Here is an 18,015-nt window from a genome sequence, read left to right as displayed (position 1 = left end):
AGATATTTTAAATTAAGATTTTTGTATTTGTATTTTAGAAACGCTGGTATTTAATTTTTAAATAACCTAGGAATATTTAAAACATAATATTATTATATTATTCATATTATTATAATACAATATTTAAATATAATATATTATGAACCTACTGCCCTACTATTTCTAGACGTTTACATGGCAATAGTAAAATTATATTAAACCTATTAGGTACGTAAACAACATTTATTAATATGACAAATATTTAAAATTTCAAAAAAGGGAGACCCCTCACTTTGTTTTTTGGATAGCGCCGGGAGTTTTTGTGCACAAACGTCGGGACCTGGTGCACATTTCTGCACAAACGATGCACAAACGTTTGGCACATTCAAAAATCCAAATATTCAATGTGGGGGGGCTACCGTTTCAATGGCCCCCGCATTTTGTTTTAGGGATAGAGCTTTCAGTTTTTGTGCACAAACGATTGGACTTGGTGCACATTTCTGCACAAACGATGCACAAACGTTTGGCGTGGTCAGAAGTTCAAATTTCGAAAGTGGGGGGGCCATTGAAATGGACCTTATAAAATATATAATGTAACGAAAAAATTGTTCAAATACTTTTATGATTTTATTTATTTATCACACCCACACTAGATATCATAAAATATTTCTGGTAATAGTTATATTGTTTTTGTTAGTATATTAAATTTTTTTTTTTTATTTTCAATAATTTTATAATATATTATTATGTACCTACCATTATTGTAGGTAAATATTATAATTATTATAATTTAGATTTTAGACAATCCAAATGTGACCACCCATTACCCACACACGCACATTTAACTTGAGGCAATTGTTTGATAAAAAATATCTTTAGCACGTGATATACGATATACCACTTATATAAACTTATACATAACTTTGATTTTCATCGTACAAATTAATAACTATTAAACACTATAACTTATAAGCAGCAGAGAGAGAGTAGCAATAAATTATCACTTTTTAGTACGTTTTTTATTGCAGGTGTAGTTTGAAAATCTAAATAAAGACAGGGTAAATTGAAATTGGATGAACATAAATTAAGTTGATTATAAATTTAAAATCGTTAAAAATAATTTATTATAAACAGTGTACAAAACTAGAAAATATGCAATATTAATTAGAAATTGTTTTGTTAAGAATTTTTTTTAGTAACAATAATCAACAAAGTGTTGACTATTTAATAATTTATTGTTGTGTATGATATTATGATAATTATTTTAATTGTATCGCGATGTACAGCTGATAACACTTTGTAAAATGACTAATTGCTATGCACACGTCAGGCATAGGTATATAATACGTTATATTATTATATTAACCATGCAAATAATATATTAGTTAAGATGACAATACTATGCAGCAGTATTATAGTTGGTCTGTGTGATACCGCTATTATTAGGAAAAAAATTAATAACTTTTAGTTTCGTAGGTTTATGAATTGCATACATAGTAGTTGACTAGTGTTGTATACGAGTGGTTACTTAGAATAATATTATTCGTACACAAAACGAGACGTGTATTATATGGTTTAGACCTCAATGGTAGTTAGAATGTAGCCAAGACGTATAACTCACATACGGGGCGCACAATTATTATGAAGAGTGGGTGTTTATATATCTTATGGTAATTCGTTTTATTCTTGGCATCCAACGCAACACAAAGCGTATGAGTGAATTTTCAGAAGTTAATTTTCATTTTTATTTTATGTCAGTACTATAAGGTTAGTAGTATAAAGTATGATATAGACTCGACGGATAAAGTTGAAATTATAATAATAATAATGAAGACTAAAAATAGTTTTGAATTGACAATACTCTTCTCTGAAATTGTTTATTTCGGTTTCATCAAAAACAATTATTTTATAAGTAAAGTTTTAGATTTTAACATCAGTTTTGAAATTTACTCAAGCTAACTTATATTGCTGAATAATATTAAAAAAAAAAATACAAGAAAAATATTAGGTTAAGATAATAGGGATTTTATCCATACCGCTAGAAATTTGTTTTTCAATAAAGAAAAGCATACATCCTATCGATTCCGACACTGACCAATTTATACACTTGGTCGTGGTTAATTCTTAAATGTATCAATTAGTTAAAAAAATAATTTTTATTTGATTTAATTATTAAAATAAAATATATTTATTTTTAAATATTGTATGCTGTAGAATGTAGATAATTATGGAGTACATTTTTCATTTCTATGTAAATTGCTCAGTAAATAATGAAAATCGAAAATCAAGAATTGCAAAAATAAACAAAATTAGATCAACATAGTCATTTTTTATACTTTTATAAAAGTATTTTTTTATCATAAACATATTATATTAATTATTATCCTTCATTTTTTCCCAGGATAATTTCCGGAATGATCGAGATTGTCATCCTTATCTATATACAGTCTGTCATCTGATAAAAATATGCCTTTGTCGAAAAATTATTAGTTTTCTGAGTGATAGTTATCTCATGATGAGAGTTTTTCCGATAAATTTGATTTAATTTTATACTCCTTTGTGGGGTCATTTTTATTTTGTTAAAACAATTATAGTCTAAGTTCTTGATGCTGCCAGCCAAATGTTACCTTGATTTACCACTGGAAATATTTTGATTTTGAATGCTTATCTATACCAATATTATAAAGAGGAAAGATTTGTTTGTTTGTAACGAATAAACTCAAAAACTGCTGGACCGATTTCAAAAATTCCATCAGCAATAGAAAGCTACATTCTTTGGGAGTGTCATAGGCATCAATTTAGTTCGATAAAGACATAAAGTTAATATATAGTTATATTAGTTGTTAGTTAATTAAAATAAACGTGCTACTTGTATATCTATATACGGCACCCGTGGGTTTCAAGCTACATGCAACCTGACCTTTTTTCTTTTGTGTGTGTTTTATCAGTGTGTAGATATGAATTAGGGTAGAAATTTCAAATTAGTATTTATTTATTATTGGTTTCCATTAGTTATACGGGTAGATCAGGTACAACCTTGCATCAAATCGAATTTTTGAACATCGTCTACTAAGTTGGATCATATAGTTGTGCTTTGTCCACGATCCGACGTAGTCAGATTGATTACCAGGGTGGCCTGAGTTACACACTTACTACAGCGAGTTACACCCAAAAGAAGTTGATCAATCATAATTTTTTTAAAAGTTGCCATTTTTTACGGGCAACAAAGTGCACGGGATTGGCTAGTATTTAATATTAGTAATAATACTGCAATAGTAGTAAGTTTATTTATCTTAATCACTTGACTCATTCTTTGTTTGAATAACTTATAGGATTTTTATTGTGGAATATAAAACGATGTATCTTCATTTGTTTAAATAATTTTTATGTAATTTTATAGTTTTTTAGTGCATCTTTGAAATATTTTTAAGTCATCTCTAATAAGTCTTACACTTATATTGGATGCACCAATTAAATATTGTAGAAAAAAACATATTTTGATATTACCTATACTATAATAGCAGTCAATACGGGTATTTTTTATTTATATAAAAATATATAATTTAGTATGGGCACTGTAATTATAATATATAATATTGTTTATAATATATTTAATCCAATAAAAAAATATAATTTATGCTAAATAAATAATTTTATTATACAACGCATTCATAAGATCCATGTATTATGATGATAATATTAGGTTTGGTATGAATATTTTAAAACAACACAAGTACTACTAAATTAATTTTATTTTAAAGTCAGAGTGACAATGTGGCATTGACCGTCGAGGCGTCGACCGATTGAATATGGTAATTGGTTTTGACGTTGTAATTAGGTCTTCTGTCTGTGAGAAATGTCGGCCTGGAGATCTGATTGTCTGCATATAGGTAGATGCCAAATTAAATGAGTTAAAAATTGACTGTGAATTTAAATTGAATTAGTATGAATTATAATTTTTATAATTTATTATTTCAATCTTTTTAATCGTTACATTAAATTATTTACAAATAAAATTATGATTTTTTATTTATTTACGTTTTTTCTTATTGAATTTAAAATCACAACATATTTTTTTGTACATTCAATATATTTTGTTTATATAATAAATGTATATAATTATATATTTAAATAATCATACTGCACTTCTGATAAACATAAAACACAAAAACAACCCCACGGTACGAGACTATTATTCATCAAATTACAACAAACGATAGACATCCACACCTCAGTTATAAACAGAATTACGTTCCAAGATCTTCCCCCCTGGAAATGGTAACTAAAACTTACAAAACTTCTTAATTTCAATAAAAATGAAACAAATTCATGAAAATAACCAGCATTTTCTCTACCGAAAACTACGCCATTCATGAAGGTGGGTAAAATTTTCATTGCTTTAAAACCAAACGATATACTAATAATTAGCGAACCCGTAAGTTCCATACTAGCACTTCAAAACTTATTCTCAAAAAAATGATATAACCTCAAACTTTCAAGCATGCGTAATCCGAACAAAAAAAAACATTGAATTCCCGTGGGTTCCGTCTAACATTGGTACCTATTGCAGGAAACGAAAAAGCAGACAAATATGAATATTATATTCATTATTGAATTGGAACCATCAACATTTATTCCGTAAATCAAACATCAAAAAAAAAAAAAAGATACTAAATAATTATACAGTGCTACACTGCTACAATAGTATCGGGAGACCTTTACCTGATTTATTTCTATTAATCTATATTCTATATGATTGGTTAAAAGGTAATTATCGGTGTATTCCATAATCACATCGAGTATACAACCATGACTTAACAAATTGACACGTTTTCCCTTTCGCGGTATGTTGATTACACACGAAGCTGTACGGTGTGCCACGCGTGCGGTCGTTGTTTTTATCCGCAAAGGACCGTCTACAATTTATTAATTATGGGTGTGGTTCAAAAGGCATAATATTCTTATATGCAAAATCGCGAATGATTAATTTCTAAGAAGATCAAAATATTTTACTAGGTAAGAAATTCTTATACGAAATTTATGCTGCTAGAGTAAAGCAGCTGGCAGCGTAATGCTTAAACAAGATCTATATAGACGAAAATATTATTCTAAAAAATTGGATAGTGTTAAATCAAAAATGTCTAATAAAATTACCAACAAAATATTTTATTGGACATTTTTTGTTTATTTAGTAGTAAAATATGTAGTTTCCGTCGTTATTTGAGCACTTCCCAAATAATTTATTTTCGCTAGCAAATTTTAACAAATCAAGTTTGGCATTTTAAATTAAACGAAAAATTTGCCAATAATATTCGTGGAATCATAATATTTTTGAAGGTTGAGCTTTTGTAAGTTTTGCGTTGCCACTTTTGATTTGTTTAATTTATGCCTTTTTGTGAAGTATTTTACATATCTAAGCCTCTGGTCCAAAAACGTAAATAAGATTCTGAGCGTTATACTAGCCTCCGACGAAAATTCGAATTTCAAGGCAAGCGGATTGAGCAGAAATTACAAAAAGCTGCAAGTTATGAATTCACAGGAGTCAGGAATACTAAACAAAGGTATACTAAATGCTTTCACAAAATATTGTGTATTTAACTTTTTTTTTGTGGGGTGCTAGACTACTAGAGAGTAACATTCATGTTTTTAGTACAGATGAATACTTATTTCACAGTTAGCGCCAATATTTACTAATTACTGTTTTTTCATAAAGTTTAAAAATTATTCTAAGATATGGAACCAAATAAAACCACTTATTCGTGTGTAACCTGCAGTTTATCTGTTTTTATAGTAAATTATGTATACATAAACAATCGTAAGTTGTTGACGAGCTATCGCGATATGCCGATATCGGTTATCGCACTACGTACGTATTATGTACGTAATGCTAAACGTACAGCAAAATAGTCCGGAAAATCAAGACCAAGAAAAAAGGTCCGATGTAACGGAAATAAAATGTCAAGCGGACGATAGGAAATTTACCTAATATTATTAGAGCCAATTTAACGGTCGCGTACACTATTTCCGGTTCGGTCCCTGCATATTGTTGTGCTATAAAGAACATATAACATTATATTATATTATCATTAAGATTCAATACCTATCTGTATCAGGAAACGTAATTTTTTTTCTAAATAACATAATACATAATTATTCAATATTATGTCAATATAGCGAGATAATATAATGCATTAATATTTAATAATATCATAATCGCGAGACTGATCGGCGCTATTTGTGCGCGTGCGCGCGACCGTACAAGCAGCCACCGCCACGCCGGGCTTCGATGACGCGTATAAAAACGGTCGGCCGGCAGTCATCGTGTCGTAGTCGTTCAGAAACGCGTCGGGTCCGGTGTTTGTAGTAGTCGTCGAGTGTGCGCTCGTCGTACTTAATAATAATATTGTTGTAGTCGTTGTCGTCGTCGTCGAGCGCTTCCGATTTCCTACACCGACTGCCCGAAAGCTCATCGAACGTCTCACTGTCTGGGCTTTTTTTTTTTTTTTTTCTAATAATCTTTGTCCGGTGAATAAAAAAGTCGATTCTGATATTTTGATCCGATCGAAGTTTTTCTCTTCCCTTCTTTCCCCTCATCAAAGACGTCGATTATCGAATTGACGCGTGTCGCATCCGTCATATACGCGTACATGTATGCGAAAACTCAGAATTTCGGAACGCCTCAAGCCGCCACGGGCATGCCGTCGCAGCCGCAACTCATCCGTTCCGGAGGATTGTTCGCGCACCAAAAGGTTGGTGCATAATTACGATTTTTATTCCAAATTATTACGATTTTTTACCAGTCAAAATATAATTATGTGATCCATAAAAATATGTACGTAATAGTTTTTTTTTAAATATAATAAATCATGGTTTTTGATCCTAAACTACTACGAAATTTTAAACCAAAAATGTAACGACTATATTGTGTCATAAGACGTAATGAATTTGTTATACCAATACCATATAATTTAAATATAAATATAAAATACGATTTTCACCATTAAAATGTTACTAAATATTTTAAAATAGAAAAAAAAAATTGAAAAACCTAAAAAAATTGATTTTTCAAATGCTTTGGTACACCTATATTATGTATGCATGGCTAGTCAATTCCTGACCATGGTGTATGACAAATCTATCTTTTAGTTATTAATTATTATTTTTCGTCCTTAAGTGTCATTTTAACGACTATTTGAATTTTGAGTAGGTAAAAATAATAGAGACGGATTACCGACGAAGAAATTTTAACCAGCCAAGCGGATTTAAATAATAATTAGTTGTGTGTTTTGCTTGAATGTTAGAGGTAGACCAATACTAATTGAAGTGAATACTTCTTATTGACCGCTGTCTACGCTGATTTTAAATGGTTTGATAACCTTTCTCTCCCGATTGTACCTGTACGTTTTGACTACACTGATCTTCACTAATCGTTCACATTTCATTGAATTTGAACACGAACAGGTCTGGACATGTTTTTGGCTAATTCCTGAGGGTAGATGACGTATATGACTATATGCGACTATGCCCCAAGTTGGTATTTTCGGTACCTATAAAATATTATAGTACATAATATTAAAATGATTTCCATGTGAAATGTGAACGGATCAACGAATGCAGAACGGTTTTGATTCGCTATGGTTACAACTGGTCTTTGGTCGTTGTCTTCGTCTGTCGATCGTGGCATTTAATTATTGCAGGTCGGTGTCGTTATAATTATTGTTGTTACCTATATAGTAATAGTAGTATATTAATATCCGCTCCGTCGTTCGGAATCCGACGAATTTTATTCCGGCCGTATTACACTTTACGGAACGCGGCGTGTCTCGTGTGTCAGACGACCTTGTGAATTATTCAGACAATAATAACGTAATGCACTCGTAGGTAATCTCGCACGTCGCGTTTCGTTCCATTTAGTAGAAATGCGTGCAAAGCTTATAGATGATGAGCCCGGGTGTACTCGAATAGTATTGCTCGTGAATCACGCCAGGCGGCGGTGGAGACAAAGAAAAACAGTAAAAATTCTTCGCTTAAACGACACGCTTACAACAGCTGTTGCGCACTCGTTTATTTTAATTTCCGAGCGCACAGCGAATGAGAACTACAACATTGTATGTTTCGTGTAATGGATATTATTTTTAATTTTTTTCAAGTAGTAAAAATAGGTGATTGCGCCTTCTTAATAACCAGGAAACTAGTTAGGTGGTTGCTTTTCCATATAGTTGCATTAATTAGGCATTTTTTGGGATTCGGAAAAAAAAACAAGACTTAAAGTATCTTGTAGCCTTAACATTTCAACCAGTAATGGGTAAATTATATAGTCTATATTTTGATCTTTATAGTCGTTTTACATAAAAATTCAATGATTTGTTGCGTCGCCCTCCAATAATTATTACCGTCACATCTCTAGACCTAGTAACCTAGCTCTGGATTCGACGTACACTGGCATTTGAAAATCATAAGTAAAATTATTATATAATTTACTAATATTATGTAAATCGTACTTGCATGATGATTTGTTTCAAATAACAGATGTCTGCTGACAAAAAAATTGAGATAATTTATCAGATTTATATATAGGTACATAATATTATATATCCATATAATACTGATACTGAATATTGATACTGATACAAATATGATACTGAATAATATTCATATTACGACCAAATTATATAAGAATAATATAATTAAAAAATATTTAGGACAATCTTGTAGGAAGGTACCTAAATAATAATATGTTGCAAACGATTGGCCGCGATTACACTTCCACCTATATAGATCCACCTCCACCGTCAACGGCGCATATGTCACGACCTCTTTTGCCGCTTATACGTCGTCGTCGTATACCTGTCGTCGTGCTGAACAAATTCCTGACGATCATCGGATGAGAATCCTTGAGATTCCGAAGTCGGTGGCGGCGGCAATAGTGACGTTTCGGGCAGATTGCCCGCGCAGGCACACACACGCTCATCCCCACTCGGCTGTGACCGGTGCATGCCGAGACCGGCGACGAAAGTCTCAGAGAAAACAAAACACACATACACAAACAAACATATACACAGTTGGCTGTGGCAGCAAACGTTATTATAATTACACGGACGTCGTCGTATATTGTGTGTGCCAAGCGAGTAGAGAAAAACTATTTCGGCTGTATATATTATTATTGCAGTAAGCGATATATATTATTCGCGTTCGGAAAACGAGTGGAAAAAAAATAAAAAAACTAACCGATCGACTCGATTACACCATACGATTTTATACACGTCCTATAATTTATACATACACATGGTCAAACTATACACCCCATGTGCCCCGTGTATCTCTAATCTCTATATATAACATGCGAATTGACTTACCTGCGTGGCTGAATACGTCTTATAACCGCATTAATGCTCAGTGAACACAGACCAGATTTGATTTTTTCGTGGGTGGATGCAAAATGCTACATTAATGTATGTGTACACCTATATACTATAATATAATATATAGCTAGGTATAAAGTATATGTGTATAACATAATTACGCGTGTGTGTGAATGTGCATTGTGCATGTGCATTGTGCAGTCGACGCGTCGTCTTCTTTGTGCTTTGCTCGCCAGTTTCTTACTCCACACCTCGAGTCTCGACCACGCCGGCCCGAGAGAAATGCTTAATATACATAATATACATACACGCCGAGTTTATAAGACGCAATAATTGCATTATATATATTATCGTAAATTGTTAATCGTTTTAAACTTTAGCTCAAAATATAATGTTATATACCTATTACTTATAGGTATACCTACTATGATTATAATATTATATATGCACATGGAAACACGATACCATTTCCGTCTGACGTACCGTAACGAGCAGCAGTTCTTGATATATAATTATTATTAATAATAATAATGTATATGACATATTATGTATTATGTATACTTTAAAGCCATATAGAGGTAGGCACTGTGATTATTTTCGCGCATAATATAATTTTACCATTAATTATGATTTATGACTACAGCAACTGCTGCGTCAATAAACATATAATATATACGTATATAATATTAATATTTGTTTTTATTATGATTCACCGGCTTACCTACATGGAATCGATTTTAATATCGCAGTAAGTTGTCATCTACGTACTTTTGTTTATAAACGCCATCATTTGTTTCGATATATTATCCAGCGACCAATCGTTAGCATTGAAGATAATTTTTAATAATGGCTTATATCGATCGTATATATTATGGACGTTTATCTCTATTAATATTCTTGTTTTGGAAATAAATATATTTTATAATCATGATGCATGATGCACCAGCTATATGCCTATATGTACATAAATGTTACCGATTCTTCCGGTAAGTTTTCTCATATAGTAGGTAGGTACTAGGTAGGTAGGTACGAAAATCGCAGGAACACGATTACAAACGATTTCCGGAAATGACGCAACGAACAAGCATGATTTCACATATAGATAAGTGAAATATATATAGTGGGCTAGAACTGACGTAGGTACATATTATTATATTTTAATGAATAATAATAATAATAATAACAATATATGATGACTTTGACAAAACAGCTCCGCAAATGCATTTCTACTGCACTGACCAAGAAAAAAAAATGTTTGAAAAAAACACTTAAATTGTACTTATAATACAACACATTATTATAATACAACATTTTGTCAGTGACTCAGAAAACGCGTACGGGATAAAATGCAATGCACAGCAGTAATAAATAAACGAAACAATAAGCACATCAGTAGACCATACAACAATATTATTGTATATAGACGTACACTCACGTGGATTTGGCGTCTTTGATTACACGCGCGTGTCCGCGACCTGAGTGTGCAATAAACGCGTATTATAGATTCGATCGATTTCACGCGTGTGAACCAGGTGTAAGGTATAATATTATAGCAGCAGAGTGAATCGTATTCGCTCCCGGTGCAGCATTACATGGCGGTGTGCACAATTTATTCGCACAGACACGTCATATTAAGTTATATTTTCGGCGTCGTATATAGTTATTGTAGGTAGGTATTATTATTCAAACGCTACGAATCGCATACAACACATATATTGTTTGATGTTTTTCGTCATTCTCACGCATGATTATTCAATAGGTATTTATCATCAATTGCACAATAAACGGATGTTTGAATAAATTCGTAAAAAAATAATTTATATAAAAGTAGATACCTATACTATAATACATATTATACATAATAATATGATATTATACTGTGCGAGAATCCGCCGCAAACCGTGTTATTATATTATGTCGTACTTATAATAATAATTCAACACCACCTGTTGTATAATGTGCGTAGAGTGAATTCAAGGATACGTCGAGGGTTCGGACCACACCGATTGGATCTAAAACACCGGCGCCTACATAATTTTATATTTTTATATGTACCTATCAAACGCGTCCGGTAACCCTGCAAAGACACTCTAAACGAAAACCATATCACGAAAATATAAAATTATAAGATCCAACCCGCGGATAACTTGACACGAGTGTGGATCAAGTACCTAGCCAGCGGTTCGCGGGGAAACCGTTCGTAGAAAAAGTCATCACGATCTATATAAGAGTATAATAAGACATAGGTATATAAACACTCCCTGAATACACCTACTACACCGGACAACAGGTCAACGTCGGCCCTGTCATGTGCATATTATAGAAATTTGAATATCTAGTAGTGCCTCGTGTATTTTATCATATTATTATTTATTATGCACGAGGTACGACCGTCAAGAATATTAATTGTCATAAAAGCACCTGTACTAGAATCATACTTATTATTTTTAATACATATACAAATATACAATACATACGAATATGATAAATATTATTCCTAATGACAATAATTTGTGCTACATATAAAACTATTATTATGCTACTACTTATTAACAATAAGTTCAGAGGACAATGTCAAGGAATCTTAAAAAAAAAAATAAAAAATAAAATACAATTAAATTACAATTATATTGTAATAAATTACAATATAAGTACAGGACCTATATTATTATAGGTATAAAATGATAATCCAACGGGATAGGCCGACACGACCACTGTAGTGTGGATCAAAATAATAGTCGTTTTCGGAGCGGGTTCGTAGGGAAACCGATCGCAGGACAAGTCATCTGCTCGATACACTTTGATTTGCGTGTCTGCAGTATATAGGTGTAGCCTATCAAAATAACACACTTCCGAATACACCTACTACACCGGACGACAGGTTAACGTCAACCCATATGGTGCATATCAGAAAAATTTGAATATTCAGGAGTACCACGGGTATTTAAATATTTATTCATATTATTACTATGTATTCATATGTACGACCGGCGTGAGTATATATTGTCATATGAGCGCCTGTACTAGAATTATTACACTTATTATACTTATTTTACATATATACAAAACTAAGAGTCACACCTTGCGTATATTTATACGCTAGAGACCTCGAGTGGATTCTAAAAATGTAATTTCCCCGTGAGCCACTTCACCGGAAAAGTGACAAAGTCGTATAGGTACGCAATTGTATATTTTTATGTCCGCATTTAATCATTGTGATTTGTGAATTGTTGTATACTCATATACTATACAACTCTTTATCTTATTACATAATTTATTTTGAATATAACTACTGTTGGTATTAATTATGTTATTATAATAGGTAGGTATGTAATACAAGTTAAGTAAAAGACAAATATTTATTAGAAGAATATTAAAATCCTATAATATTCTATGTTTAGGTGTTATTCAGTTGTTTTAAGTTCATACCTTTGCTATATGCTCTTATAATTTATATAAATTAAGCCTATAGTATGGATGGTATTGAATTGGTTTTGAACCATTTAGCACGTTAAATAAAATTAATATGTCAAAATATATATAAACAATAATTCCGTCCAAAGTGCACTCTGAAAAAAACATAAAAATGTATAAGTACAGTAAATTTAGTGATATATTAAATGGATGCAACTAATATATTTTATTGTACTTAGGTTCTCAATGTGTATTTTATTATTATAAAATGTGTATTAAATATTAAACAAATTCAAACATAATATTATTATTTATTTGTTATGAAAAAAAAACGATTATAAATGATATAATATGTAGGTTTATTTTTATAATATTATGAGTGGGTCGAGGTGCATTTATTGAATCAGCGAAGGTGTTTTGGAATGTAAAGATAATTGCGATAGTAATATTAATTACCAACTTCCTCCATGTCATACTTATTGCTCGACTAACTTTTTCATTTCCTTACTCAGGATTTTCAGCTTTTGTATATTTGTATTTATATATAGTGCAGTCTACAATGAGAAACATTTGAGAAATCATTGCAGCTTATTATACTCTTCGAAAGTTGTGAAAATTGCTAAATGCCTATCGTTCGAATACTTTTTAAAAAAATGTAAAGAAACGAATTATATATTTTAACTTTTAATTTCGCGATTAATAACTACCTGGGTCCTAGGTATGTGCCTTAAAATTATACCGTGTTTACCTTTGCGTCACTTTTTTTTATTTGACTGTGATCAAAACAAGTCAGTCAAGTCAACTCGAAACTTAAAAATAAATAAACTCTTTAAGTGCTCAAGGTAAAAACGTATTTATAGTGATCGAATGTTCAAAATAAACTATTTTTCTTTTTTTAAACGTGTACCTAAATGCCAGACTGCCAGCCGGTAGTATCAACGGATTCTATACTTATCATTTTTGTTTTTTTGCACTCGTATCGAATGTTTCAAAGTGGAGTATTTTTTTTAAACATATTTTTGTCCGCTAAAAATTAAAAATAATTTCGACCAGACAATTATTATTTCCACGCGATCATGGCGTATTCATTGTTTATGGATGAAATCACGCGGTCTTTGTCATGCGGACTTCTATACAACTAGCTACAGCATCAAATACAAAATATAATAACATATTATTATGAAATATTATAATAATAGTCTTAAATGATCATCGTGTACACGTGGCTGCAGTGGAAGGTTATAACGTTTTCCTAGGAAAATATACGTTTATAGACCGACTTTGTTTTACAAAAACAGCATTAATTAGTGTGCGTAGGCGTTTGTAAAAAGTAAGTGTTAGCAAAATTCTTAATGATTTTCCTCGAGAAATTCATAACATTTAATAACAATAATAAAAGCATATAATATGTATATAATAACCGTCGATTTAAAATTTAAAATATAAAATTCCGTGATACATATATATATACACACGAAAGAATTGTGCCATATAACATTGTGTATGGCTAATGTTAATTTTTGTTGTAGTTTCTTGCGCGTTAAAATTGTCCGTAGGTACAATGATATTTTACTCTCAAGATGATCGTGTGTTTGCGTTCAACACACACGTGCACGCTGGGCCAGATTTAGCATAATTATATACAAGCGTTTCATAAATAATGAGAACGAACAAACAAAATACCACAGACAAATAGAAATAATAACATAGACAATAGAAAATATATTAAAATGTTATAATACCAATAAATGATATAAGTGGTGGTATTTTTGGATATCAACAATAATATTTTTATCAATTTACATCAATGATATTAACACAACATTTTGAATGTTTAACGAAAGTTTTATAATTAATAATTATTATAATTTTCAGCAATGATTAATTTAAAAATCCGACACGAAATTAATATTGCATTTCTTATTAAATAAAAAAAAAATATAAATAATTATATAAATAATTACTATTTGTACAAAATATAAATATCATTATTTCATAATCATAATAAATTAATATATTTTAAATTACCATAATAGATATTAAATAAATTGATTAAAAGTTCTTTAACTTTCACCTATATGACGAAAAAGTGCCACATAACACAAGACGTATTTGTGTTGTTTCAAGTAAAATACTAAAAATTTGAATCCTTCATAATCCTTCATATTAATGTTGTTTTTTCAATATACAAAATAATTCTATTGTTTCTAATAATAAGTATAATAATAACAATAACAACAATTTTAATTATAATTTGCGAGCATGAATCATGAATATTCAACTGCGATACGTGGACAATAACGACAACAATGACGGAGGTAATGACCGTAAAACGTGCGTTATCGTTTGTCTGTGATCGATTTCGATGAAAAGTATATAGGTACGTGTTGATCTTGGGGAGCCGGGGAAGTAGGACACTCTAAAATACAAACACTTATAGTACCTCGACAATTCGAACTCAAGGGGATTGGAAGTGGTTGGCGTCTATGTGCTGTGTCGCACGTCGCATTATGTTATATAGAAATCTATTCGTATTGTAATACCGATGAGATATGGATTTTTAATTTTTGATTTTATCCAACGAATTTGCACGAAAAACGAATAAAAAAATTCTGAAGACGTAAAAATCAGTAATTGTTACACCCAATCGTTGGGAACCTTAAGATAAAAAAATTAAAAACGTGAAGAATTCAATCACAAGAAGACAATATTATACTTACGGCAAATAAATAACCCGTTTTCAGAATCCTTGACACGTCACTGCTAGATAGGTCGGTACGTTGAAAATAGAAAATAGAATACCTACCTCTGACTTACTTTTTATATCGCATACGTATGTTCCGATTTATATAGACAGAGACGGTGATTCCCTCAACAGTATAGAAGTTTCGATAATGCATACATTTTAATAGCTTTTGATGGCAGTTCGACTGGCGAGGGTATAATATTTGCTCGAGTGCATAATAATAAATATAGGTGCAACGTTACGCGATGATAATATTATAATCTTTGTCAATCGTCGACAAAACTGCGTAACTATCGTCCGTCTGTCGTTCAGAATATTTTTTATTGTGTCTGTCATTTCACTTATATATGATTCCATTGCGTGATGTACACATTTCGTTCGCGTCCAAAAAAACGCGGCTCCACTGCCAATAACATCGTGTGTCAAAATATAAGATTTATACGTAAGTAGATACGTTTTCGTAACGAAAAACCATCTTCCGCGTTCATCTCGATGAAGAACTCGTGGCTTTTGTGTTGACTCTGCAGTATTCGCATGTATAGGTCAGCATTCATAAAACCGTCAAACTGAGATAAAAAATACGTATACCACGCATATAGGTGTACACAGGGGTGTGCTAAGTACTCGTTACCACGAGTCACGACCGTTCACTGGTATACGGTATTTTAGATTTGGAATGACGGGTAGTATACGCCTCGGAAATTACACGATGGGAATTTATTCAACTTGATCCCAACGGTTTTTTTTTGTCTCATAAAAATATTTAAAATCCAAATATTGTATCAAACATTTTATGATGAATTCTAAGTACGACAATATTATATTTCTGCTATTACAATAATATGAAGTAGTATATAATATACGTCTTCGGGCCTCTCCGGATGGACTCGCAGTATAAACTCGTTATACCCGATATTATACGCTGCTGCATGTCTCGCGTAGGCGTCTCACACGACGAAACGCGTTTAATGATTTGACCTTCCGCAGCTGCAATAACACAAGTGCGATATAAAATAAATGGGTACGGCGGCGTCGTCGTCGTCGTCGTCGTCAACGACAGAGGAAAGATTGCGTTTTTGGTCGCTAAAAGTGGGCGCCGTTCGTCGTCGCACACACACTGCACAATGTATGTATTATATCATATTAATATAATACAATTATATTATGTTAATATTATATTATTATATACCATCCGGCCGCCCATCGTCGACTCAGGAAATGCCTTTGGTCCGTTGCGGCCGCGTTTGACACGTGCCCCCTCCCACAAGTGGTTCCCAACGCTGATGACGCGCTGGCGCTTCGCGAGATCTTCTAAACAATAAAATGTAATATACCTATATACATATACGAGAAATATTATAACAGAAATAACATATTTAATATATAGTACGATGACGCCTCCACCGCCCACGGATTTCGTCTATATTTAAACCGTCCCGAAAAAGTGGATATTATTATAATATTATCCACGACCTTGTATACAAACGCATCAAAATCGGCGAATGCGCTCGACGAAATAGAAAAGCTACGAGCATACGCGAAGACGACCGCGTGGACGGGGAACAAGTCTTCGGTGTGGCATAATAATAATACTTGTTGTTATACGTCGCCGTATAGTTCGTTGTCCACGACGTTTCGTTTCCGCGTGTTGCGATTGTACGACGTTTTAGATTGCGGATGAGTATACGAACGACAGGCGCCATTTTACTCGGACGCAAAATATGACAAATGTATTTTTTTTTATTAATTAACCCGCGGCATCTAAGGCCATTGGGTGGTTTTTAACTGTGAGAGAGAGTACTGTAGGTTTAAACACGCGTGTTTGTTAGTTTGGCAGATTTTTTAATGGGCACCCGTAGGTATCTGCTATGCCCGGGTGGGGGATGGCGGCACTTCTCTCCGGACACCTTAGTCCGCTCGGCCACTCGCTCGACAAATGTATTGTAATAAAACAAAAACATTTTTTTTTTTTTTGTACCTATATGATAATAATATTGATCATTATGAGATTAATCATTAATTATCATACGAATATATTGTAACAGTACCTAATAGACAGTAGACACGTACACAAAAAAAATTCGGGGGGAGGGTCATAGATGATTGATATAAATAAATTACACAACCATTAATTTTCGGGGGGTTTGAACTCCCAAAACCCCCCTGTATACACGTGCTGGTACCTAGTTGTTTCTTACAGTGGCGTATAATTTCTAATTTTTTTTTGTGAGGGAAGGGGTGTTTCGGGGTCTGGACTAAATTCATCAATAAATTCAGACTTAACTGTTACCCCATAGTAAAACATATCATATTATGCAGTACGTCTGGACTACCACTAATTTTGTTTATTTAAAAAATATGTATAAATACATAAATATATGTATAACAAATGCACCAATTCAATAATATATATTGGCATAAGGTCAACAATATTTTATGTGTATTATTTAAAATGCATGGTAGTGTCAAAAACTCATTTATGCAAAAAATCAATTTGATTCAATTTTGTGACAC

The 18,015-nt window shown here is 32.0% G+C and overlaps 1 protein-coding gene across 3 annotated transcripts in view; it reads left to right on the top strand.

Annotated features, from left to right (window-relative positions):
- Positions 1-6,286: 6,286 nt before the first annotated feature.
- The window catches only part of LOC132951805 (NAD(+) hydrolase sarm1-like), a 42,268-nt gene continuing 30,539 nt past the window's right edge, over positions 6,287-18,015 (top strand). For all 3 annotated transcript variants that reach the window (XR_009665421.1, XR_009665420.1, XM_061023776.1), the window contains exon 1: positions 6,287-6,728. Coding sequence is in view for 1 of the 3 variants with exons in the window: in XM_061023776.1 (XP_060879759.1) it covers positions 6,627-6,728 (102 nt within the window). In the remaining 2 variants the exon portion in view is untranslated. The remainder of the gene's footprint in view (positions 6,729-18,015) is intronic.

The sequence above is a fragment of the Metopolophium dirhodum genome, chromosome 9 (genome assembly GCF_019925205.1).
Source record: "Metopolophium dirhodum isolate CAU chromosome 9, ASM1992520v1, whole genome shotgun sequence".
NCBI lineage: Eukaryota > Metazoa > Arthropoda > Insecta > Hemiptera > Aphididae > Metopolophium > Metopolophium dirhodum.
Note: the sequence above shows the minus strand (reverse complement) of the source record. Positions and strands in the feature narration are given on the sequence as shown.